Raw genomic sequence first — 27518 nt, 5'->3', positions numbered from 1 at the left:
AAACACCCCTCAACTCTCTCACAGACTGACAGGATGTGTTGTGGTCTGCCAGCAGCCTGTGGAGCTGGCAGTGGAGTCGGACAGTGAGGAGGCTGGGGAAGACAATGGGCCAGTCCTGGAGTCATGGGAAGGCCCGGACGAGGGCTCTGCGTCAGAGATGGAGACAGGGCCAGCTGGGAGCGATGCGCGGATTCCGGAGCCTCCAGAGGCGGACAGTAGAGAGGCAGGGGAACAGGAGGAGCCTGTTCCTAGTCCACGCATGAGAAGAGCTGCCAGAAGGCAAGAGCAGCTCAAGCAAAAAGGACGACTCGGGAGTAAGGCCAGAAGATGATTGGCCCCTCCCTTAAGGCTTAAAAGAGCTGCGATCACTCTTGGGTTCTTTATAGAAAAGCAACATTGATTCCATTGCTTCTAGTCAGCGTCTCTTGAACTTTGTGGGGTTTTTGCCAAGAAAAGCCTTTGGCAGGTTGCCAAAGACAACAAAGGTTGGTGATAAGGCCGCAGGACTGTTGATGAAGAATTTGTTTTGGACTAAGCTGAGAACGGATTAATTCTTAGCTGTTTTAATAAGTTTGTTGAGGACTGAATTGTGTTTGGTAATCACTACTTGGGCCTCGGTCACAACAGGATGCTAGCCAGATGAATACCGATGGATGCTGCGGGCTGGGACATTCTGCTCCCACTCTGTTCCAACTGCCAGTTGCATTATATTAACCCATACTAATGCTACGCAGTTACACATTCTACATTTAAGTTTCAGGCTGCAAGTGTCAATTTATCAAGCCGGAGCACATCGTTTCGTAGCGAAGCACGGCCGTCCAGCTAGTTTAAGATAAAAACAAGGACAAACTTGGAGTCAGAATGTTTTACGTCCCCTCGGTTTCCCTAAACTCGGCCCACGAAAAGAATTAAGTCGGCTGAGAAGAATGACGAATTAGAAAAGGATAAGGAGGTCGGGTTGTGTAAAAACGATGGTCAGGTTATTATTTTCAAGAGGTAGAAACTTTTTTTAAAAATGGAAACAGAGGACTAACAAGTGAAAAGTACGAAAAAAAAGCAGGGAAAAATAAATTGGATATCATATACTCGAATTACAGCAGTTCGTTTAGTGACCGTCCAAGGTTACAACGGCACCGAACAAAGCGACTTAGGAGAACTTTTCACACTTACGACCGTTCCCGCATCGGTCAAGTGATCAAAATTCAGATGCTTGTCAACCGACTTGTATTTATGACGGTCGCAATATCCCGGGGTCACGTGATCCCCTTTTGCGACCATCCAATGAGCAAAATCAATGGGGAAGCCCGATTCACTTAACGGCCTTGTTACCAACTTAAGAACTGCAATGCTTCGCTTACCAGCTGTGGCTAGAACGGTCGTAAAATGAGACCTAGCTGATGTCTCCCTTAACAACCTAAGGTTTGGGCTCAATTGTGGTCGTAAATCGAGGACTACTTGTATTGCTAGACCAGGGGTCTGCAAACTTGGCTCTGTTAAGACTTGTGGACTTCAACTCAGCTTTGCTGGCAGAGGAACTCTGGGAGTTGAAGTCCACAAGTCTTAAAAGAGCCAAGTTTGCAGACCCCTGGGTTAGACCAATGGGAGGACCTGAGAAGAATGGATCAATGTTTACATTAAACTGTGTGATCTCAAAGATTTTTTTTTTTTAATAAAATAAAATGACACGTCGTGGCTGCCCTTCTCCATGTTGACAGCTGCCTCGTCATTTGTCCCCATTCCACATGTTCCTTTCAGATCTTTCTCTGTTTATCAGTAAAGGATGAGCTTCCCAGAGGCTTGAGACATTCGGCTAAAAATAGCCCCCTTTGAACTTCAAAGCTTTGATCTGCAGGAGCCTTTTCAACAGTTGACCCTTTGGCATTTTTGTTTGGGTTTTCCAAAAAACAAAACAAAAAAAAGAGGATTCGCCGCTGTATAATTTGTGTACGTTATTCCTGCAGGCCAGAGTTGGACTAAATCTTTTGCCTCGGAATAAACAATTCTCTTGGGCCAACTGGCAAAGAACTTAGAATAACTTTATTGCCACTTTGAATGTATAGCAATCAGCATACGTTAAAATGAAATTTTAAATTTTAAATTTGTATATAATATACAAATAGGATGAAGACTATTGCTTAACACAGTGTAAGCCGCCCTGAGTCTTCGGAGAAGGGCGGGATATAAATGCAAATAAAAATAAAAAAATAAAAAAAATAAAAATATTGTTGCATACGGCTCTCAAAGGGTCACTGCCTCCAATATTTCATTAGTTAGGTAGGTAGGTGGGTGGGTGGATGGATGGATGGATGGATGGATTGGATAGATGAAATATACATAGGTGATAGATGTATCTATAGATGTATATATAGATAAAGATAGATAGGTAGGTAGATAAAATGATAGATGATAGGGAGAGAGAAATATGGATATAGATGGATAGATGAATGGATAGATGGATAGAGATAGATAGATAGATAGATAGATAGATAGATAGATAGATAGATAGATAGATAGGAAAGATGAAATATACATAGATGATAGATGTAGAGATAGATAGATGTAGAGGTAGATAGATAGATAGATATAATGATAAATGATAGGGAGAGAGAGAAATATGGATATAGATGGATAGATGAATGGATAGATGGATAGAGATAGATGATAGATAGATAGATAGATAGATAGATAGATAGATAGATAGATAGATAGATAGATAGATAGATAGATAGATAGATAGATAGATAGAATGAAATGATAGGGAGAGAAATATGGATATAGATGGATAGATGAATGGATAGATGGATAGAGATAGATGATTGATAGATAGATGATAGATAGATAGATAGATAGATAGATAGACAGACAGACAGACAGACAGACAGACAGACAGACAGATAGGAAAGATGAAATATACATAGATGATAAATAGATATAGATGTAGATATAGATAGATGATAGTTTGATAGATGATAGATAAGAGAAATAGATAATTATGCATATACCCACATACCCACCTTACTTAACCTTACTACTGGTTCGCAATGGGAGCGCTCTCTCTCACACTTCTGCGCATGCGCAGATCATCAGTGATGATGTCAGGGCAGGTGGGCGGTTTCTCCCGCCACCATTATTACTGGTTTGCAAGAACCGGACCGAACCGGGAGCAACCCACCACTGGTACCCACATATATTCTATGACACAGAGAAACAAGACAGTCTAGTTCGGATGTACACATGTACATGGCGAGAAAAACGAAAATCCTGCAAGTTTACCAGACGGATGGCATAGGAACAAAGCTGTTACAGAATCTGGGAGTCCCACTAGAGATACTTCGAAACAGGAAGTCTTCTGTTAACTATGGCTTCAGTTTAATCCAAGTTTATGATTACCAGGCACCAGAGTCAGCTTGAAGAAATGGGTCATCTCTGCTTACTTCTCTGGCTCGCTCCAGTTGATTGGGCATAATTAATTGTTGGTAATCCGTTGCGAAGGGAAATTAGTCGACATACATGAAAGGCTGTTTTAAGAGTGATTACACGCCTAGGTAAGGGTTTGATTCAGATCTATCATTAATGCCCGGTTAGGTTAATCAGTTCAGGCTACTGAATTGTGTGGGGGGAAAAATATGGTAGTTTGGGAATTTATTTTGGGACCAAGTCATGAACAGTTAGAACAATTAATCAGTGGAACAACATGCCTCCAGAAGTTGTGAATGCTCCAACACTGGAAGTTTTATAGAATAGAATGGAATGGAATGGAATTGGAAATGAAATAGAATTGGAATTGGAATTGGAATTGGAATAGAAATAGTATAGTATAGAATAGAATAGAATAGAATAGAATAGAATAGAATAGAATAGAATAGAATATAGATATAATAGACTCTATAATAGAGTAGGGCCTCTGTGGCTGCCTGCAATTACTGCAGGTTCTAGTCCCACCAGGCCCAAGGTTGACTCAGCCTTCCATCTGTTATAAGGTAGGTAAAATGAGGACCCAGATTGTTGGGGGCAATAAGTGTAAAATATACAAATAGAATGAAGACTATTGCTAACATAGTGTAAGCCGCCCTGAGTCTTCGGAGAAGGGCGGGATATAAATGCAAATAAATAGAATAGAATAGAATAGAATAGAATAGAATAGAATAGAATAGAATAGAATAGAATAGAATAGAATTTTTTTCATTAGCCAAGCATGACTGGACACACAAAGAATTTGTCTTGGTGCCTATGCTCTCAGTGTACATAAAAGAAAAGATCCCTTCATCAAGAATCATAAGGTACAACACTTGATGATAGTCATAGTCATATCCAAGATGTTGGATAACCATTTGTCTGAAGTGGTGTACGGTTTCAGGCCCAAGCAGGGGGTTGGACTAGAAGACCTCCTAAGTCCCTGCTAATTCTGACAGAAATGCAGAAACAAACTGTAGAGGAACAGACAGAGCCTAGGGGTGAGTGAAAAGAGGAGTCAGTCAGCCTAGGCTCATTACATTGTCACAAATGGTCCAACCACCTCTTGAATTCTGTTCATTCTTATCTAGCACCTGTTTAGTGCTGACAATTGTCTAGAATAGATTCCTGTCAGTGGTGAAATCCAAACCGGTTTGCTACTGGTTTGCTGATCCCGCATGCGCTCTGCGCGCCAAACACACCTTGCGTGCGCATGTGCACTGCGCGCCAAAAGGAGGCTTGGGAAGGTAAGTAGAACATCAAGGGGGGAGGGGATTAGCTGTGGTGTGCAATTTAGCCGCTGCACAGCTGATCGTCAGAAATACCGGTTCATTGTCTTTTTTAACTAACAGTTCGCCCGAGCCGGTAGCTTCTTAAACTTCATTTGAACCGGTAGCTTATTTTTAACTACCAGTTCGGTAGTTTTTATCATTACTGGTTCACCCGAACTGGAGCAACCCACCACTGGTACCCACATATATTCTATGACACAGAGAAACAAGACAGTCTAGTTCGGCTGTACACATGTACATGGCGAGAAAAACGAAAATCCTGCAAGTTTACCAGATGGATGGCATAGGAACAAAGCTGTTACAGAATGTGGGAGTCCCACTAGAGATACTTCGAAACAGGAAGTCTTCTGTTAACTATGGCTTCAGTTTAATCCAAGCACCAGAGTCAGCTTGAAGAAATGGGTCATCTCGGCTTACTTCTCTGGCTCGCTCCAGTTGATTGGGCATAATTAATTGCTGGTAATCCGTTGAGAAGGGAAATTAGTCGACATACATGAAAGGCTGTTTTAAGAGTGATTACACGCCTAGGTAAGGGTTTGATTCAGATCTCATCGTTAATGCCCGGTTAGGTTAATCAGTTCAGGCTACTGAATTGTATGAAAAAAATATATATGGTAGTTTGGGAATTTATTTTGGGACCAAGTCATGAACAGTTAGAACAATTAATCAGTGGAACAACTTGCCTCCAGAAGTTATGAATGTTCTAACACTGGAAGTTTTATAGAATAGAATGGAATGGAATGGAATGGAATGGAAATGGAAATGGAATAGGAATAGAATTGGAATTGGAATTGGAATTGGAATTGGAATAGAATAGAATAGAATAGAATAGAATAGAATAGAATAGAATAGAATAGAATAGAATAGAATATAGATATAATAGACTCTATAATAGAGTAGGGCCTCTGTGGCTGCCTGCAATTACTGCAGGTTCTAGTCCCACCAGGCCCAAGGTTGACTCAGGCTTCCATCTGTTATAAGGTAGGTAAAATGAGGACCCAGTTTGTTGGGGGCAATAAGTGTAAAATATACAAATAGAATGAAGACTATTGCTAACATAGTGTAAGCCGCCCTGAGTCTTCGGAGAAGGGCGGGATATAAATGCAAATAAATAGAATAGAATAGAATAGAATAGAATAGAATAGAATAGAATAGAATAGAATAGAATAGAATAGAATTTTTTAGTGGCCAAGCGTGATTGGACACACAAGGAATTTGTCTTGGTGCATATGCTCTCAGTGTACATAAAAGAAAAGATACGTTCATCAAGAATCGTAAGGTACAACACTTAATGATAGTCATAGTCATATCCAAGATGTTGGGTAACCATTTGTCTGAAGTGGTGTACGGTTTCAGGCCTAAGCAGGGGGTTGGACTAGAAGACCTCCAAGGTCCCTGCTAATTCTGACAGAAATGCAGAAACAAACTGTGTAGAGGAACAGGCAGAGCCTAGGGGTGAGTGAAGAGAGGAGTCAGTCAGCCTAGGCTCATTACATTGTCACAAATGGTCCAACCACCTCTTGAATTCTGTTCATTCTTATCTAGCACCTGTTTAGTGCTAACAATTGTCTAAAATAGATTCCTGTCAGTGGTAAAATCCAAACCGGTTTGCTACCGGTTCTCTGGTCCCGCATGCGCTCTGCGTGCCAAACACACCTTGCGTGCGCATGTGCACTGCGCGCTGAAAGGAGGCTTGGGAAGGTAAGTAGAACATCGAGGCGGGGGGGATTAGCTGTGGTGTGCAATTTAGGTTTGCTAGAAAGCAGGATTTTCTGCTTTCTAGTAAAGCTAAACCCCGCTGCACAGCTGATCGTCAGAAATACCGGTTCATTGTCTTTTTTAACTAACAGTTCGCCCGAACCGGTAGCTTCTTAAACTACCGATTCAAATGAACCGGTAGCTTATTTTTAACTACCAGTTCGGTAGTTTTTATCATTACTGGTTCGCCCGAACTGGAGTCAATCTATAGCATTTCACCCCTGATTCTTGTGTATAAGCATGAGCAATAAATCTGCATAATTAGAATTTAGCATGTATTCTTTGCACTAAGATCTTGCTTTTAAACAACTGCCCCTTCAGTTCTTTGCGAGGCAAAACAATTTAAGTATTGTTCTTTTTGTTCTTTTAAATTATTTTCTCCTAGGGCTATTTTTCCCATCCATCCCTCCTTCAGAGTAATCGCTCTGGCAGAACCGCCTCCTGTCGGAAGTACCACTCAGCAGTGGTTGAGCCCCGAGCTCTTAACGCTATTCCTGTTCCATTATATGAAGCCGCTGAGCAAGAACGAAGAAATTAAAGTTATTAAAGAGATGGTAAGTGTTGTCTTCTATTTTACAGATTCTTTTTCTGGCCAGTGACAATAGTTAAAAGTCTGATTTTTGCTTGTTTCACATTTCTCACTTAGCAACGTAAATCTCGGGCTCCAATGTAAGTCGTAAGTTGAGGAGTTCCATCAAGTTACGTTATTTCTTCCAGGCTCCGAATGTGGCCCGTGCCTCGGCCGAGAAGCTGCTGAAGTTAACCCACAAGCTTCGCGAGACCAATGATCCCACCGTGAGTTTTGAAGTTTCCATGTTTTGAGCCTTCCTCTTGCTTGTCCGTTATTGAATCCCTAAAATCATACACACACACACACACACCATTGGTGAACCCATCAAGAATTTTGCAGAATCTCAGGGAGCAACGTTACGCTATTTAACACATATTAAGATTTATGTGCCTGTTTTAGGCATGGTGTATCCTGCTAAATTTGCACGCTGTTATTTATCTTTTTCTTAGAACAACGCATAAATTAAAGAAATGATAAAGAGTTTGTGTGAAAGCTAATAAAGCCACCCAGCTGTACTTTTCCACCCCGGGCCACCCCAATGAAGTTGTTGAAGTGCTGTCCCGGTGTTTGGAAGCCGTACGGGTCTGGATGGGGAGAAACAGGCTCAAGCTTAATCCCTCCAAGACGGAGTGGCTGTGGATGCCGGCACCCCGATTCAGTCAGCTGCAGCCGCGGCTGGCTGTTGGAGGCGAGTTATTGGCCCCAAAAGATAGGGTGCGCAACTTAGGTGTCCTCCTGGATGATCGGCTGTCGTTTGAAGATCATTTGACGGCCGTCTCCAGGAGGGCCTTCCACCAGGTTCACCTGGTTCGGCAGTTGCGCCCCTTTCTTGATCGGGATGCCTTGTGCACAGTCACTCATGCGCTCGTTACCTCTCACTTGGATTATTGTAATGCTCTCTACATGGGGCTCCCCTTGAAGTGCACTCGGAGGCTTCAGCTAGTCCAGAATGCAGCTGCGCGGGTGATAGAGGGAGCTACGCGTAGCTCCCATATAACACCGCTCCTGCGCAGACTGCACTGGCTGCCTGTGGCCTTTCGAGTGCACTTTAAAGTGTTGGTTATGACCTTTAAAGCGCTCCATGGCTTAGGGCCTGGGTACTTACGGGACCGCCTGCTGTTACCACATGCCTCCCACCGACCCGTACGCTCTCACAGAGAGGGACTTCTCAGGGTGCCGTCCGCCAAGCAATGTCGGCTGGCGGCCCCCAGGGGCAGGGCCTTCTCTGTGGGAGCTCCTACGCTCTGGAACGAACTTCCCCCGGGTTTACGCCAAATACCTGACCTTCGGACTTTCCGCCGCGAACTGAAGACACACCTTTTCATCCGCGCGGGGCTGGCTTGAACTGAATTTTATTAATTTTAAATTTTTATTAACTAATTTTAAATGGGGTTTTTAGTCTAGTATATTTTAACCCATCAGGCTAATTTTAAAATAAGTTTTTTAATCTGCATTTTAGATGGTATATTGTATTGTTTGTTTTATTTTTGCCTGTACACCGCCCTGAGTCCTTTGGGAGAAGGGCGGTATAAAAATCAAATAAATAATAATAATAATAATAATAATAATAATAATAATAATAATAATAATAATAATAATAATAATAATAACAACAACAACAACAACAACAACAACAACAATAACAATAACAATAATAATAATAATAATAATAAGGTTTCCATGCTATTCGCAACCGGGCTGTATGAACGGCGGGCTGGCGCATGCACGCACGCAGCTCAACTCACACGAGCAGCCGATGCTGACACCTGCAGCCCCACTGTTGCGACTTAACTACCTGGAGTAAGTCACCTCCAAGCTGTACTTCCAAAGGCAGGTAAGGCCCAGTGCCGGCGTTCGCAGCCCCACGCATCCGCCGCTCATAAAATGAAGCTGCGGGCACATGCACATACCTGCCCCTCGCACAAAACCATCCCTCTTCCTCACCACCCATCCACGCCAGGCTGCCAACTCGGGAAGGTTCAGGCACGCTGCTCCGAAAGCAGCTAATCCTCGGCTTACGACCACAACTGAACCCCAAATTTCCATTGTTTTTTCCATTTTTACTTGGCTGTACACCGCCCTGAGTCCTTCGGGAGAAGGGCGGTATAAAAATTGAATAAAATAAAAAAAATAAAAATAAATTGTTAAGCAAGACCGTTGTGAACTGAGCTCTGCCTCATTTTACAGTCTTTCTTGCCAAGACCGTCAGGTGAATTACTGCACTTGTTAAGTTAGCCACACGGTTGCTAAAGGTGAACCTGGCTTCTAACTTTGTCAGAAGGGCGCAAAAGGATCACGCAAGTAGTCCTTGATTTACGACCACAACTGATGTTGTGGCTTGTCCGCTCTCACCACAGCTGGGGTCTGCTTATCTGCTCCCGAACACGGAGGAATGTATGCCTCCCGGCCCCAGCCCTGGCTCCATGCCCAGACAAGCTGCAGAGGAGGGGGCACCTCCCGGTCCCAGCCCTGGCTCCATGCCCAGGCAAACGGAGCAGCTAGACCCCTCCCCCTCCTCCACAGCATGTGAGCCTGAGGAGGGTTTATTTCCAACAGCTGCTGATTGGAGTGACCCTCGCATCAGAAGACTGGATAGGCGGAGGCAACAGAAGGAAGGGAGGGGCAGGCCTTAATGAGTGCTGAGTCATGGAGCCACACCCCATGGCCTATATAAAGGATCTGCTTTCTGGCATTCTCTGAGTCAGGCAAAGTCTACCTTATCTTGCTGAAGTCACTTTCTGGTCTCCTGCCTGCCTTGAGGACTTTGCTAGGACTTTGGGCAGAGCTGCAGAGGCAAGCCTGATTCGGATTTCCCTGACCCGGCCGTCAGCGGAGGAGTGGGACACGACAATTGAGCCCAGCATTTCTGTTGCTAAGTGAGACATTTGTTAAGTGAGCTTTGCCCCGTTTTACGACCTTTCTTGCCACAGTTGTTCAGTGAATCCCTGCAGTTGTTAAGTTAATAACACGGTTGTTCAAGTGAATCCGGCTTCCCCGTGGACTTTGCTTGTCAGAAGGTCGCCAAAGGGAATCACGTGACCCCGGGGCACACTGCGACCGTCATAAATATGAATCAGTTGCCAAGCCCCTCTGAAGTCTGCTCAGGTGATCATGGGAATGCTGCAACGGTCGCCAGTGTGAAAAAACAGCCATAAGTTGCTTTTTTCAGTACTAAACGAACTTGTAAGTCGAGGATGAGCTGTAGTTAGCTGCTTGCTTGTGAGAAACTTGAGCTGATCTTTCCAGGGGGAAAACAAAAAAAGGAACCCCTTGACTTTGTTAGCTTTTACACAAACGCTTTATCGCTCCTTTATTTTACGCGTTGTTCTAAGACAGGGGTCTGCAAATTTGGCTCTTTTAAGACTTCTGGACTTCAACTCCCAGACAGAACTCTGGGAGTTGAAATCCACAAGTCTTAAAAGAGCCAAGTTTGCAGACCCCTGTTCTAAGAAAACAAAATAACATCGTGCAGGTGTGTGGCTTGCAAGATTCACGTTGTGCGTGTCACGTCAATACCGTGTTGTGTCAGAATTGTTTCCAGTCTGAGCCAGTCTGAAAAGTAGGCCTTCTCAGGACAGTTTTCTTGAAATGGCAAATTGTCCCGAGGCTATGACATCGAAATGAGTCACTTTTAAGCCCTGGAGGAGATGCTTCTCAACAGATTTATAGTGACAAACCATCCACGTGGGGGGGAAATGATAAAAATAGTTGGCTCGTTGCTGCCACTTAAACTTCAGGCCTTAGATACTTAAGGCGGGGGGAAAAATAAGAACCAGAAGCTTCCAGATATGTGCTGATTCACAAATCCAGTTGCGAACTCTTTCAGGATGCCAAATGGCTCTTCCCATTAGACATGATCTCTGTCCTAACATTGAATCTTCCTGTTGGATATAAACTGGTTTGAATTTCTTTGAGCCAGATTTACAAGTTGGAAAAATGTCTAGAAAAGAAGGGCGAGGGGTGACATAATAGCAGTGTTCCGATATCTCAGGGGCTGCCCCAAAGAAGAGGGAGTCAAGCTATTCTCCAAAGCACCTGAGGGTAGAACAAGAAGCAATGGGTGGAAACTCATCAAGGAGAGAAGCAACTTAGAACTGACAGTGAGAACAATTAACCAGTGGAACAGCTTGCCACCAGAAGTTGTGAATGCTCCAACACTGAAAGTTTTTAAGAAGAGACTGGACAACTACTTGTCTGAAATGGTACAGGGTTTCCTGCTTGAGCAGGGGGTTGGACTAGAAGACCTCAAAGGTCCCTTCCAAATCTGTTATTCTATACCGTCCTGTCCTGTCCTGTCCTGTCCTGTCCTGTCATGTTCTGTTCTATTCTATTCTGCATTCTATTCTATTCTATTCTGCATTCTATTCTATTTTGCATTCTATTCTATTCTGTTCTATTCTAATTCTAATCCTATTCTAATTCTGCATTCTATCCTATCCAATCTTATCATCAAGGCTGTCAACCTTGGCAACTTTAAGACTTGCGGACTTCACTGGCCAGAATTCCCCAGCCAGCATTGGAGTCAAAGTTCACAAGTCTTAAAATTCCCAAGGTTGGACATTCCTGGTCTTCGTTAATTGTCTTCTTGGTATCCTTGTGCGTTGTTTTGTTTTCATTTCTGCCTTAAGTGGAGGCAAAAATCAGCAGAGAACAAATTCAGGTGAAAAGATTGGTTTTCCACGGTTCAGATAATTACAATAGCTAATTAACACAGATTGGATGAAAGGTGCTTTTTCCGAAAGGCAACTGGACTTCCTCGTTTTGTTTTCTCTTGAAAACATTTTGCTTCTCACCCAAGAAGTTTCTTCAGTTCAAAAGAAGCAGCTTCTTGGATGAGAAGCGAAATGTTTTTAGGGATTTTTTTTTAAAAAAAAAAGTCCAGTTGCTTTTTGAAAAAGCGCTTTTGGGACAACCGTGGCTTGGATGATTGAAAATCTCCATTGACGCAGGTTGGAGTTTAGAGGTGGCATGATAGCCACCAGAGCATTGCTATTTCAAAGCAAAGTTTCCAATTAGGTTGATATTTGAGAGAGAAGGCAAAATTTACAGCGAATTTGCTTTATTCCTTTTTAGTTCCCAGCACGTTCCATCTGTCTGGCAATGCTAGACAGCTTAATAAGACATTAATCTCAGCAAGCTGGATTTACCCTCAAAGATTTGAACATGCCGGGCCAATGCAAGCTTAACCCTTCAGCTGTTAAAGCGACAGATAAGGGCTGCAATCAGTTATTATTATTTTTTTTAATTCCTACCATTTGCATTCCCGTTTTGCTTACTTAGGGGGAAAAAATTCTCTTGGTTGCCCCAACAGTAACAAAGCCCTGCATTCATTACCTGATCGGTTTTCTTTCATTCCTTTTTTATTTTTTTTTGGTCTCCAAATTGTCTTTTTTGTCAGTTAATAATATAAAATACAAAAGCACAAAAACAAATAATAGGAAAAAAGGGAGGAGGGGAAAGGAAAAAAAAGAAAAGAAAGGAAAAAAAGAGCGAAAAGGCGACTAGAAGTAGAATAAGATCGTAACATTCAACCTCACACTTTTACTTTCACATAACTTCATAAAGGTAGTCCTCCACTTAGTGACCGTTCGAAGTTGCAAGGGCACTGGAAAAAAGTGACTTACGACCATTTTTCACACTTACGACCTTGGTAGCATTCCCTGCGATCTCCTGATTGAAATTCGGAGCCTTGGCAACGGGTTCAGATTTATGACCTTTGTGGTGTCCCAAGGTCACGTGGTTCCCCTTTTGCGACCTTCTGCAAAGCAAAGTCAACGGGGCCCCAAATGTCTGCGGTTCAGGGGAGACGTTTGGTGAGTGAGTTTTGCCCCAGTTTGCCCCCGTTGTTAAGCGAATCATGGCAGTCGATAAGTTAGCTACTTGGTTGTTAAGTGAATCTGGCTTCCCCCGTTGATTTTGCTTGCCCGGAGGTCGTAAAAGAGGATCACGTGACCCTGGGACACAGCAATGGTCATAAGTGTGAACCCGTTGTCTGAATTTTGATCCCATAATCATGGGGTTGCTACAACGGGTGTAAGTGTGAAAACTAGTCATGTCACTTTTTTCAGTGCTGTTGTAACTTTGAACGGTCACTATATGAACTGTTGTAAATTAAGGACTACCTGGACTGCCTCCTTCACGATATACACTAGGGCAGGGCTCTCCAACCTTGGCAACTTTAAGACTTGTGGACATCAACTCCCAGAGTTCCTCCGCCACCAAAGCTGGCTGAGGAACTCTGGGAGTTGACGTCCACAAGTCTTAAAGTTGCCAAGGTTGGAGACCCCTGCACTAGGGTGTGTAGTCCAGTGGTAGTCAACCTGGTCCCTACCACCCACTAGTGGGCGTTCCAGCTTTCATGGTGGGCAGTAGGGGTTTTGTCCGATACTGAAGCACTTTCCTTTTTTTTAATTTAATTGACTTTTTAAAAAATTTTCATAGCATTATTTAAAAACATTTTCATTAAGTTTTCATAAAATTCCCCGTGACAATTTAAATTTCTGAAAATATACTATTTGTATCGCCCGCGCATAAGTTTAGTTCACGTTACGTAAGTGAAACTAAATGGCGCTATAGTGCGACCGCAAACAAAAGACCCTCGTCCCGGAGTAGCTCGCGCATCGCCCCCCACACCACCCAGCTGTAGCAGACAAGCAGGGCTGATAGCTGGCGCCTGCCCACCCCCAACCGAATTCACAATGCGCAAGAGGCATGCGCAAACGACGATACACAGCGCATTACTGTGGAACTGGTGGGAGGTTAGAAAATTTTACTACTAACAGAGATACAAAAGTGGGCGGTAGATATAAAAAGGTTGACTACCCCTGGTGTAGTCTATGGTCTTCAAAACTAGGATCAGTTTTGTATTTAAGTCACTGGAGACCATGCCTTTAAATCACATTTTTTTTCTTTCCTTTGCTCCCCTCCAAAACTGTGCCAGAGGTTAAATATAGGCGTTGAAGGTCCTTGGAGGGCACCAGACTGGGGAAAACTTCTTCTGCCAAGTGCTGGGTGTTGTTGTTGTTTTTAACAGTTTATTTATACATTTTCATTTAAGATACATAAGTGCTTTGTAATTTGCTTACATAATAATACTTTTCCAGATCCTAATTTCTACTTCTGTTATCCAACCATTTGTAAAACAAGTCCCATGTTCAAAAATACTCTGTATCTTTTTTGTTTTCTCTTTAGAATAGAATAGAATAGAATAGAATTTTTTTTTAAAATGTCAGTCTGTCCATTTCTGCACTAACTTTTTTTTAATTACATCTCCCTCTCCCGCTGTTTCTTCATTTTTCCAGTACTGTGCAAACACGATCCTTGCTGCTTTCAAAACATGCAGTATTAAATACAAATTCCCCTTATCGTATTTTTCTGGTATTACGCCTAAGAAAAATATTTCTGTCTTATAATCTATGTGCAGCTTTAACATTTTTTTCTAACCATGTCTATATTTTTGTCCAATGTATCTTTGCTTTTGCACATGTCCGCCACATGTGGATAGCACGTGCCTGGTATCTGGTGACATTTCCACCGAGTGCTGGGTGTTTTGAAAGGACTTTATCTTCTCTGAAAAGATATATTAAATTAAATTCGTTTCTCATTAACAGGCGCAATCTCTGGCCGCCTCCTTATCTACCCGCCAGCTTTTGAGAATCTGTCGGCGTCTCTCTCACTACCCGGATGAGAGCCTCCACCACGCTATCCACAAAGCTTGTCTTTCTAGGTAGGTTTTTCTTGAAGATATATATTGTAGGCCATATATATATATGTAGCTCTTGGCATATTGGGGTCTTTTCCCATGTAAGGTTGAGAGTATCTTGACGACGTTTCGACAAGGTCTCACTCATCATCTTCAGGCTGGTGCTTTCGGCTTCGTGCGTGTGCGAGCAAAGCGTGGTCGGATCTGCCGTCTCTCTATAAATACTGGTGGGGAGTTGGGGAGTGTTGCTGTGAGCGAGTTGGTTGCATCTTGATTGGTAGATGGAGCACGAAGCCGAAAGCACCAGGGTGCATGCGCGTGCCTGAAAATGGAACTTCCGGTTTCAGCTACTGAACTTCCGGTTTCAGCCAATTACTCTTCCAGGTTTCAGCTATTGAACTTCCGGTTTCAGCTATTGAACTTCCGGTTTCAGCTATTGAACTTCCGGTTTCAGCTATTGAACTTCCGGTTTCAGCTATTGAACTTCCGGTTTCAGCTATTGAACTTCCGGTTTCAGCTATTGAACTTCCGGTTTCAGCTATTGAACTTCCGGTTTCAGCTATTGAACTTCCGGTTTCAGCTATTGAACTTCCGGTTTCAGCTATTGAACTTCCGGTTTCAGCTATTGAACTTCCGGTTTCAGCTACTGAACTTCCGGTTTCAGCTATTGAACTTCCGGTTTCAGCTATTGAACTTCCGGTTTCAGCTACTGAACTTCCGGTTTCAGCTATTGAACTTCCGGTTTCAGCTATTGAACTTCCGGTTTCAGCTATTGAACTTCCGGTTTCAGCTATTGAACTTCCGGTTTCAGCTATTGAACTTCCGGTTTCAGCTATTGAACTTCCGGTTTCAGCTATTGAACTTCCGGTTTCAGCTATTGAACTTCCGGTTTCAGCTATTGAACTTCCGGTTTCAGCTATTGAACTTCCGGTTTCAGCTATTGAACTTCCGGTTTCAGCTATTGAACTTCCGGTTTCAGCTATTGAACTTCCGGTTTCAGCTATTGAACTTCCGGTTTCAGCTACTGAACTTCCGGTTTCAGCTATTGAACTTCCGGTTTCAGCTATTGAACTTCCGGTTTCAGCTATTGAACTTCCGGTTTCAGCTATTGAACTTCCGGTTTCAGCTATTGAACTTCCGGTTTCAGCTATTGAACTTCCGGTTTCAGCTATTGAACTTCCGGTTTCAGCTATTGAACTTCCGGTTTCAGCTATTGAACTTCCGGTTTCAGCTATTGAACTTCCGGTTTCAGCTATTGAACTTCCGGTTTCAGCTATTGAACTTCCGGTTTCAGCTATTGAACTTCCGGTTTCAGCTACTGAACTTCCGGTTTCAGCTATTGAACTTCCGGTTTCAGCTATTGAACTTCCGGTTTCAGCTATTGAACTTCCGGTTTCAGCTACTGAACTTCCGGTTTCAGCTATTGAACTTCCGGTTTCAGCTATTGAACTTCCGGTTTCAGCTATTGAACTTCCGGTTTCAGCTATTGAACTTCCGGTTTCAGCTATTGAACTTCCGGTTTCAGCTATTGAACTTCCGGTTTCAGCTATTGAACTTCCGGTTTCAGCTATTGAACTTCCGGTTTCAGCTATTGAACTTCCGGTTTCAGCTATTGAACTTCCGGTTTCAGCTATTGAACTTCCGGTTTCAGCTATTGAACTTCCGGTTTCAGCTATTGAACTTCCGGTTTCAGCTACTGAACTTCCGGTTTCAGCTACTGAACTTCCGGTTTCAGCTATTGAACTTCCGGTTTCAGCTATTGAACTTCCGGTTTCAGCTACTGAACTTCCGGTTTCAGCTATTGAACTTCCGGTTTCAGCTATTGAACTTCCGGTTTCAGCTATTGAACTTCCGGTTTCAGCTATTGAACTTCCGGTTTCAGCTATTGAACTTCCGGTTTCAGCTACTGAACTTCCGGTTTCAGCTATTGAACTTCCGGTTTCAGCTATTGAACTTCCGGTTTCAGCTATTGAACTTCCGGTTTCAGCTATTGAACTTCCGGTTTCAGCTATTGAACTTCCGGTTTCAGCTATTGAACTTCCGGTTTCAGCTATTGAACTTCCGGTTTCAGCTATTGAACTTCCGGTTTCAGCTACTGAACTTCCGGTTTCAGCTATTGAACTTCCGGTTTCAGCTACTGAACTTCCGGTTTCAGCTATTGAACTTCCGGTTTCAGCTATTGAACTTCCGGTTTCAGCTATTGAACTTCCGGTTTCAGCTACTGAACTTCCGGTTTCAGCTATTGAACTTCCGGTTTCAGCTATTGAACTTCCGGTTTCAGCTATTGAACTTCCGGTTTCAGCTATTGAACTTCCGGTTTCAGCTACTGAACTTCCGGTTTCAGCTATTGAACTTCCGGTTTCAGCTACTGAACTTCCGGTTTCAGCTATTGAACTTCCGGTTTCAGCTATTGAACTTCCGGTTTCAGCTATTGAACTTCCGGTTTCAGCTATTGAACTTCCGGTTTCAGCTACTGAACTTCCGGTTTCAGCTATTGAACTTCCGGTTTCAGCTATTGAACTTCCGGTTTCAGCTATTGAACTTCCGGTTTCAGCTATTGAACTTCCGGTTTCAGCTATTGAACTTCCGGTTTCAGCTATTGAACTTCCGGTTTCAGCTATTGAACTTCCGGTTTCAGCTATTGAACTTCCGGTTTCAGCTATTGAACTTCCGGTTTCAGCTATTGAACTTCCGGTTTCAGCTATTGAACTTCCGGTTTCAGCTATTGAACTTCCGGTTTCAGCTATTGAACTTCCGGTTTCAGCTATTGAACTTCCGGTTTCAGCTACTGAACTTCCGGTTTCAGCTACTGAACTTCCGGTTTCAGCTATTGAACTTCCGGTTTCAGCTATTGAACTTCCGGTTTCAGCTATTGAACTTCCGGTTTCAGCTATTGAACTTCCGGTTTCAGCTATTGAACTTCCGGTTTCAGCTATTGAACTTCCGGTTTCAGCTATTGAACTTCCGGTTTCAGCTATTGAACTTCCGGTTTCAGCTATTGAACTTCCGGTTTCAGCTACTGAACTTCCGGTTTCAGCTATTGAACTTCCGGTTTCAGCTACTGAACTTCCGGTTTCAGCTATTGAACTTCCGGTTTCAGCTATTGAACTTCCGGTTTCAGCTATTGAACTTCCGGTTTCAGCTATTGAACTTCCGGTTTCAGCTATTGAACTTCCGTTGAATGGGAATACATGCGTACATACAGAATCACCTTCTATTCTCAAGGCTGGGGGATGTGGTGGCTCAGTGGCTAAAGCGCCGAGCTTGTCGATCGAAAGGTCGGCAGTTTAGCGGTTCGAATCCCTAGTGCTGCCGTGTAACAGGGTGAGCTCCCGTCACTTGTCCCAGCTTCTGCCAACCTAGCAGTTCGAAAGCAGGTGAAAAATGCAAGCAGAAAAATAGGGACCATCTTTGGTGGGAAGGGAACAGCGTTCCGTGTGTCTTTGGCATTGAATCATGCCGGCCACATGACCACGGAGACGTCTTCAGACAGCGCTGGCTCTTCGGCTTTGAAACAGAAATGAGCACTGCCCCCTAGAGTCGGGAACGACTAGCATGTATGTGCGAGGGGAACCTTTATTGTCAAGGCTTATAATTTATAATATATGATGGTTACATTTTCTGAATTGTTCCATTAATGATGCACCTACTGTACAAGAGCTAATTATAGATAATTTGCCCATCCATCCAACTGGGAACTGTAATAGTACAGATTAATAATCATTGCTGATTTAAAACTACAGGAAGCTATTTTCCTATTGGAAAACTGTATTAATGATTTAGTGTAAATAGTTGACTGCTGTTTATGCTAATTTGTGTTCTCTATTTAGGCCTTCAGGGTGGTTATCAAAATATCTGTAGAGTTTCTATGGCGGTGATTTTTTCTGTATTTCTATGCACAGAAGGATTAAACAACATGCATCTTTTTTTAATATTTGCAACAAGTGCAAGACACGAATTAGACCCCGGTGTGCGCATAGAAACTCTTAAACTTTTGTTCTCTTCTATAGTGCAAATCTAAATTGGCTGCCTTTGTGCGCATTTTATATTGCAACAAACAAATCACTACTTTACATAATTTGCACTGTGAATTTTAGACGTGAATGGGAACTAGCTGAAATTATATTTTACAGTCATCTGGTCGTTAGTGCTCCCTCTGAGAGTCATTGAGGCCACTTGGAGGTTTATCTGTTCATCTATCCAAGTGTCCCCAGTCACTCTCAGAGGGAGCACTAACGACCAGATGACTGCAAGAAATATAAATCCTGCCATTCCCCACCATTCAGTCAGAACTGAAGAAGCTTCTCAGATGAGAAGCGACATGTCTTCAAAAAAAAAAAACAACCCAAAGAAAGTCCAATTTTCTCTTGAAAAAGCACCTTTGGGGCAACCTCCAGGATGATTGCAAAAATAGCCAAGGCCAAATTGCAGAGATTACAGATAGACCTCGACTTACGACCGTAATTGAGCCCAAAATTCCTGTCGCTCGGCGAGACCATTAAGTAAGTGAGTTTTGCCGCATTTTGTGATCTTTCTTGCCACAGTCCTGAAACGGATCACTGCAGTTGTTAAGTTAGCAACACGGTCATTAAGTGAATCTGGCTTCCGCATTGACTTGGCTTGTCAGAAGGTCGCAAAAAGAAGATCACGTGATCCCCTGGGGACGCTGCAACCCTCATAAATATGAGTCAGTTGCAAAGAGTCTGAATTTTGAACACGTGACCGTGGTACGGTCGTAAGTATGAAAAAATGGTCCTAAATCTCTTTTTCAGTGCGGCCTTTTTTTTTTTTTGAACGGTCACTAAATGAACCGTCATAAGTCGAGGACTATCTGTGTTACACTTTATCTGGGTGAGCAAGGGGAACGAATCCAGAAGGCAGTAAGTTTAAGAAAGGGCCTTAATCGGAGGTGGTTCAGACCGGTTCGGGCGAACCAGCCAGGCGAAATCCCTTCCTATATTGTTGTGTTTTTGACGCTGCGTCAATGCGTGGACGGCACGCGGACGCAAATTGCCTTGTTGTTTGAAGTCACACACATGTGAGGATGGCGTGCACGCCAAATTGCCATGCTGTTTGACGTTGCACGCAGGCGTGGACGGTGTGTGCGCTCACATTTCCGGTGCTGGGTGAACCGGTTGCTACAGTATGCGAAGCTCACCTCTGGTCTTAATCCCCTGATAATATTCAGAGGTGAGAAGATCTCCATAGGATCTGTTCACCTGTAAGAAGTCTGCAGAAGAGGCTTTTCTCTCTCTCTCTCTCTGAAATAACCTCCTCTTGTCTTGTGGTGTCTAGGTTTTTACCCAATCTGGCCAAATCCGCCTTACATAAAAACCTGTTGGATGCCGAGATCGAATCGCGCCCTGCTGATATCCAGGAAACGGAGGGAAGAGACTATAGCTGTAAGCTCTCCTGTGTTGTTGTTGTTGTTTATTTATTTTCTTTTTATTTCTGTTAAACCATACGCAAGCAAACTGGGCCCCAACCTGTCCTTCTTCTAACTCTGGGATCTCGTTTCACGTCCAAAAATTTCCGAGGTTCCCTGAGATGTTGATTCAGAGGTGACTGGATTTAGATCAAGTCCTTTGGCGTGTTGTCTTGAGTTGAATCCTGGCTGTGTGTGTTGAATGGAATCAGCCAGCATGGTCTCGCTTGATTGTTCGGCGATAGTTTTCTTTTCCTGCGGACGTTTCATGACCCAGCTAGGTAACGTCTTCAAGGCTAGAAGGGAAGGAGTTTTGCAGAGAGGAGGAGGATTGTGGGGTCTTTGGTAGTCTCTGAGCTTGGTTGTTTTCTTCCAGACGTTTCATTACCCAACTAGGTAACATTATCGGTGCTAGAAGGGAGTCAGGTTTGCTGTCTGTTTATGGGCTGCACAAAAATATAACAAATAAAATTTTTAAAAAACAAACAAAATAGGCAAGTGGCTTTCCCTGTCAGTGTAGGTGTGATAAATACACTATTTTTATTTGGGAATAGTTTGAGCTGTTTGTCTTCACGGGTACTTTTTTTTTTTTGAATTTATATCCCGCCCTTCTCTGAAGACTCAGGGCGGCTTACACTATGTCAAGCAATAGTCTTCATCCATTTGTATGTTATATACAAAGTCAACTTTTATTGCCCCCAACAATCTGGGTCCTCATTTTACCTACCTTATAAAGGATGGAAGGCTGAGTCAACCTTGGGCCTGGTGGGGCTTGAACCTGCAGTAATTGCAAGCAGCTGCTGTTAATAACAGACTGCATTAGCCTGTTGAGCCACCAGAGGCTTGGGTTTTTGTGCCCTGCCCCATATAGTAATGTTTCAGTGTCAAATTTAACTATATGGTGTGGACGGTGTAGAATTCAGTGGGGCCTAGTTAGGAGGTAAATACCTTAAATGAATGAATAATTATGCCCAGTCTGATCAGCTGTAACCATTGCCAGAATCAGGTCTTTTTACCCATCATTACATTGCAGCTTTAAGCACAAGCTAAGCTAAACTAATCTTTAACAGATATTTAGCCAGGCTGCAACATCCACGTTTATGTTATAAAAAAAAAATCCCCACTATGATAATGATTTGGTCCTGTTTTTGCTTGTTTGTTTATGTCTGCCGTGTGGAAAATGTGTTAAAACAATTTAGGGAAATGTTTTAGCAGGAAGTTCTGTTGAATGGGAATACATGCGTACATACAGAATCACCTTCTATTCTCAAGGCTGGGGGATGTGGTGGCTCAGTGGCTAAAGCGCCGAGCTTGTCGATCGAAAGGTCGGCAGTTTAGCGGTTCGAATCCCTAGTGCTGCCGTGTAACAGGGTGAGCTCCCGTCACTTGTCCCAGCTTCTGCCAACCTAGCAGTTCGAAAGCAGGTGAAAAATGCAAGCAGAAAAATAGGGACCATCTTTGGTGGGAAGGGAACAGCGTTCCGTGTGTCTTTGGCATTGAATCATGCCGGCCACATGACCACGGAGACGTCTTCAGACAGCGCTGGCTCTTCGGCTTTGAAACAGAAATGAGCACTGCCCCCTAGAGTCGGGAACGACTAGCATGTATGTGCGAGGGGAACCTTTATTGTCAAGGCTTATAATTTATAATATATGATGGTTACATTTTCTGAATTGTTCCATTAATGATGCACCTACTGTACAAGAGCTAATTATAGATAATTTGCCCATCCATCCAACTGGGAACTGTAATAGTACAGATTAATAATCATTGCTGATTTAAAACTACAGGAAGCTATTTTCCTATTGGAAAACTGTATTAATGATTTAGTGTAAATAGTTGACTGCTGTTTATGCTAATTTGTGTTCTCTATTTAGGCCTTCAGGGTGGTTATCAAAATATCTGTAGAGTTTCTATGGCGGTGATTTTTTCTGTATTTCTATGCACAGAAGGATTAAACAACATGCATCTTTTTTTAATATTTGCAACAAGTGCAAGACACGAATTAGACCCCGGTGTGCGCATAGAAACTCTTAAACTTTTGTTCTCTTCTATAGTGCAAATCTAAATTGGCTGCCTTTGTGCGCATTTTATATTGCAACAAACAAATCACTACTTTACATAATTTGCACTGTGAATTTTAGACGTGAATGGGAACTAGCTGAAATTATATTTACAGTGCTTATGTGGCACAAAAAATATTTTAAGAGCATCATCGTATTAGCTTCATTTTTAATAGTGTGTATTTTGATTTGACCAGCTGTGTTTTTGCAGATTTCTATGCCAGGAAATTCCACAACTGGGATTCCAAGGAAAGGAAATCTTGCAGCACAAATCGTGGTTACATCGTTGTTTTCTAAAAGACCAGGGTTAGCTAGACAAACATCCAGCTAATCATCATCTCCATTTAACGACTCCATAATCCCTTACAGGGTGGAGTCTGGGCAACCGAATGGAACTAGCAAAGTGTTTTAGTGGCCGGATGCCCTTCCTGTTGCCAGTGCGGAGTTTTGTTCAGCAGATACATTCTCAGTGTGGCCAGGGAGAGAAATATCTGCCTCTACCTAGGATTGAACTCACAGCCTCCTGATTGTGAGGCGAGAGCTCCACCTCTAGGGCCACTGCACCACTCCTACAAACATCAAGCCAATATCTCAAAGCAAACATAATGGACATCAAAATGCATCTATAAAGCTACTTGGAAGTCTTTCTCAAAGGAATCTCCAAAATAAAATATTTCAGTTGCATTTAGAATGCAAAGAGCTGTGCCCCTATGGGCATAAAATGACGGTGATCCTTGGTTTGTGTAAATATCCAGGCGAAATCAAATCCGGAGTCCTCAGGATTGGGAGTGTCCAAATTCCAGTTTACAAACCCTACGAGAGCATGAAAGTGCCTGACGTTCTTTTCTATGAAAATACTCAAGTAAGTACCCCCTTGTCGTATCCCACTCCTCCGCTGACGGCCGGGTCAGGGAAATCCGAATCAGGCGTGCCTCTGCAGCTCTGCCAAAGTCCTAGCAAAGTCCTCAGGGCAGGCAGGAGACCAGAAAGTGACTTCAGCAAGATATGTTTAGACTTTGCCTGACTCAGAGAATGCCAGAAAGCAGATCCTTTATATAGGCCATGGGGTGTGGCTCCATGACTCAGCACTTATCCAGGCCTGACCCTCCCTTCCTTCTGACGCCGCCGCCTATCAATTCTTCTGACGCGAGGGTCACTCCAGTCGGCAGCTGTTGGTAATTGACCTCCCTCAGGCTCACATGCTGTGGGGGAGGGGGAGGGGTCTAGTTGCTCCATTTGCCTGGGCATGGAGCCAGGGCTGGGGCCGGGAGGTGTTTCCTCCTGTCTGGGCATGGAGCCAGGGCTGGGGCCGGGAGGCATACTAGGACATTCCTCCGTGTTCGGAAGCAGATAAGAAGGCCCCGGCTGCGGTGAGAGCGGGCAAGACACAACACCCCTTGATCTCCTCTCCTTTCAGATGGATGGTGACCGTCTCTTAGCTCTCTTTCTAAGGACAGACTCAGTTGAGGTCCCTCTCCAAAACGGGCACATTTGGCATTTTTGAGATCACGTTGTGGGCACCCCCAAAATACAGTAGGGGCCAAAATTGTGGAAACCTTTTGGGAAAAGCGTATTTTTGAGGTTTGATGGCTAATAACACACCCCCCCTTTTTTTTTTTTTTTGGAGTTTCAAGATAATCCTATTTTCCTGTTGGTATTGCTTGGGAATAGCCCAGACCTTAACCCAATTGAAAATCTATGGAGCCGACTAAAGAAACTTGTTAGTGAGAAGTGACCCAGCAATAAAACCCAGTTAATAGAAGCCATCATTCAACCTTGGTTTCACGTTAAAGCAGCTGCAGAATTAAAAGACTTGGTTCACTCCATAGGAAAATGTTGTAAGGCCGTCATTCATGCTAAAAGTTGCCCAACTAAGTATTCACTGACATGGGGATCATTTTTGTATATCTCCTTTTTTCTACGTGTTTCATTTTTCTTCTTTATACTGTAACTGCTATTCTAATAGCAAATCCTTCCTGAAAGTGATTGCATTACATTCTTGATTAAATGATCTTTCCATTGATATATAATTTTATGGTACTACTCCAAAAAAAAAAAAAAAAAGGAGGTGTTATTAGCTAGTTTTAGAAAATAGACTTTTCCCAAAAGGTTTCCACAATTTTGGCCACTACTGTAGCTATTCGAGGAGAAGCTTGCCTGCATTGAAGGGTGGGCCATGTTGGGATAGGATGTAAGATAGAAGGACCCTATCTCCAGGTTTCTGAAGAGTAACCATACCCAGTTCGCTTCATAGGACGGTTCCTTGTCCCCTCTGCACTTCTCCAAGCCTGTTCTAGCTGGACCTCATCTTTCTTCTAACGTGGAATCCAGAACTGGACATTTGATGAATCAAGACAGAATAAGTTGCAAAACAGTTCTCTGTTGACCCCACAGGTGCTTTTTCAAGAGGCACCTGGACTTTCCTTGGCTTTTCCTTGAAGGAGTTTCGCTTCTCATCCAAGGAGCTTCTTCCGTTCTGACCGAACGGTGGAGAATGGAAGGATTTCTAGTCCTTGCAGGTCGATAGGGCTCTTTTTGAGAGTCGTTGAGGCCACTTGGGCAGATAAACAGAGAAACCTACAAGTGGGCTCAACCACTCTCAGAGGGAGTCCTAATGAACGGATGAAGGCAAGGAATATAAACCCTTCCATTCTCCACCATTCCTGCAGAACTGAAGAAGCTTCTCGGGCGAGAAGCGAAACCTCTTCAAGGAAAAATAAAGTCCAGTTGCCTCTTGAAAAAGCACCTTTGGGAAAACCATGACCTGGATGACTGAGAATCTCCATAGACAGTTCTTCATTGATATAATAGTCAAACCGCATCGGTCTTTGCCGCAGCATATTAGGTTAACGATTCAACTTTATTTTTTTAACCATCTAAAATTAAATCCTAAGCTATTTTATCAAGCCCTAAATACACAGGGGGGTAATCTCCGCTCTCGACTTGTGCAGTGGATTTCTGGTTTTTCCCAAGTCAAGAAGTTTACATTTGTTTCTTTTATGTGTCATCAACTATATTTAACTCAATTCTGGAACATATCCAAGATCACTGGGGGCATTATTGCTGCCTTTTTTAGTTCTTGTGTGTGAATGATCTGGAAAGTGTCTTCAGTTTTAAATCCCAAACAAGTTTATTGTATTCGTGGGGTTCTGACACTTGGAATCGTGCATCCAGTTTTGGTCACCGCGTTACAAAAACAATGTTCAGACTTTGGAAAAAGTGCAGAGAAGAGCAACTAAAATGATTAAAAGACTGGAGACTAAAACACATGAAGAACGGTTGCAGGATTTGGGTGTGGCCAGTCTAGAAAAAAGAAGGATTGGGGGGGGGGCGTGATAGTATTTCAATATTTGAGGGGCTGCCCCAAAGAAGAGGGGCGGGGGGGTCAACCTATTTTCCAAAGCATCAGAGAAGGCAAAACAAGAAGCAACGGATGGAAACTAATCAAGGAGAGAAGCAACTTGGAGAATTAATGAGAAACTTTGGAACAGTGAGGACAATTAACCAGTGGAACGGCTTGCTACAAGATGTTGTAGGGGCTGCTTCATCGCTGGAGGCTTTTAAGAGGAGGCTGGACAGCCAACTGTCTAAAATGGTATAGGGCAGTGATGGCTAACTTTTTGCCGTCGTGTGCCAAAAGCGGGGGGACCGCATGTGGGTCGCGCGTATGGGTCACATGTGTGCGTGCCCATACCCATTATTCAATGCCTCCTGCGCCCCGTCCCCCCACGCATGCACACGCGACACATCCACACCTATGCTCCACTCGCTTTTGGCACACGACGGCAAAAAGGTTACCGATGGGCCCAGTAGGCCTGTTTTTCACCCTCCCAAGGCTCAAGAGACTTTCTTGGAGCCCGGGGAGGGCGAAAACGGCCTCCCCCACCCCCCAGAGGCCCTCCAGAGGCCGGAAACAACCAGTTTCCCAACTTCTGGTGGGCCCAGAAGGCCCCAAAATCAGCTGGCCGGCATGCTGAAGCTGAGCTAGGGCAACGCTCGCGTGCCCACAGATACGGCCCCACATGCCACCTATGGCACACGTGCCATAGGTTCTCCGTCACGGGTATAGGGTCTCTCCTTGAGCAGGATTAGAAGACCTCCAAGGTCTCTTCCAGATCTATTCTAACCCAGTTGATGAGCCGATTTAGATCATTTAGATTTTGGTTTAGCAGAAATGAAACCTGGAACATTTTCAGACGTTAGTCGGTGCTACAAAGATGCTGGACCAATTTTATGGAATGAGGTGCATGGTGACCCCTATTTCTCCTAAACCCTTCAGCATCCCCAAGTGCAGCATTACCACTGGTCTGTTCACCCCCTAGGCTTCAAAGCCCCTTCTTTTCTCTCTCTTCCATTGACCTCCCAACCCAGAATAGCAAACCATAATAATGATTCCAACGAATGCGTAGCTCAGGGTAGAAATGAAGCTTCTTTGGTGCTCTCTGAACTTGGTTATTTTTTTTGCAGACGCTTCATTACCCAACTAGGTAACGACATCAGTCCTAGAAGGGAGTAGGCATGGAGGGAGGAGGAGGAGGACTGTGATGTTACCTAACACTGATGATGTTACCTAGTTGGGTAATGGAACGTCTGCAAGAAAACCATCAAGCTCAAAGAGCCCTCGGGACCTCTCATAGTAGCCATTCTACAGAAGGCTAAAAATTTGTTCGGCCGACTCAGTATTAATAAGGGTTGTTTTGCTACTTATTTTCTTTCCAATTTGAAAACATGGGTCTCTCTTCTTTATTAGCATATGATGGTGATGGAAGATATGTTAAAAGATTTTTTGCTCGGAGAACATCTTCTTTTAGTGGGTAACCAGGTAAGGACAATCAAATCCATTTGCTGTATTTAAACATACAAAAAAACAACCCTTTGTACGTGTGGCTAACAGTAAATTTCACCGAAATTGTAAATGTGGTTTCCGAATAAATGTAAATAAATCTGGTCGCGGCCTCCTTGCTCAAAATAATAAAACAGTTTACGCTTTCTGCTCATTGGTAGCGAGACTGCCCTTAGTCATAATTATTGAAGTGGGGGTACATAAGAGGAGATAGACGGCTCTGTGTGTGTTTGTTTTGTGTGCGTGCATAAATAGTTCTCTGGGAATTGTGTCTGGTTGATAAAACCTGGCTTATTTGCAAGCTTCTAGCTGCAGCTGTGATGGGATTAACTTCTAGCTGCAGCTGTGATGGGAAATAAACGCCTCCGTCGATATTTTGCTATAGGTGGGTGGACGTCAGCCAGACGATGA

At 43.4% G+C, this 27518-nt stretch overlaps 1 protein-coding gene across 5 annotated transcripts in view; it reads left to right on the top strand.

Annotated features, from left to right (window-relative positions):
• Positions 1–27518, top strand: part of VWA8 (von Willebrand factor A domain containing 8) — a 137245-nt gene that overhangs the window by 32035 nt on the left and 77692 nt on the right. For all 5 annotated transcript variants that reach the window (XM_058184493.1, XM_058184495.1, XM_058184494.1 and 2 more), the window contains exons 15-20: positions 6889–7057; positions 7221–7298; positions 14685–14800; positions 20072–20178; positions 23020–23126; positions 27015–27086. In XM_058184493.1, coding sequence (XP_058040476.1) covers positions 6889–7057; positions 7221–7298; positions 14685–14800; positions 20072–20178; positions 23020–23126; positions 27015–27086 — 649 coding nt within the window. The remainder of the gene's footprint in view (positions 1–6888; positions 7058–7220; positions 7299–14684; positions 14801–20071; positions 20179–23019; positions 23127–27014; positions 27087–27518) is intronic.

The sequence above is a fragment of the Ahaetulla prasina genome, chromosome 5 (assembly GCF_028640845.1).
Source record: "Ahaetulla prasina isolate Xishuangbanna chromosome 5, ASM2864084v1, whole genome shotgun sequence".
Taxonomy (NCBI): domain Eukaryota; kingdom Metazoa; phylum Chordata; class Lepidosauria; order Squamata; family Colubridae; genus Ahaetulla; species Ahaetulla prasina.
This window is presented reverse-complemented; position numbering and strand designations above follow the sequence as displayed.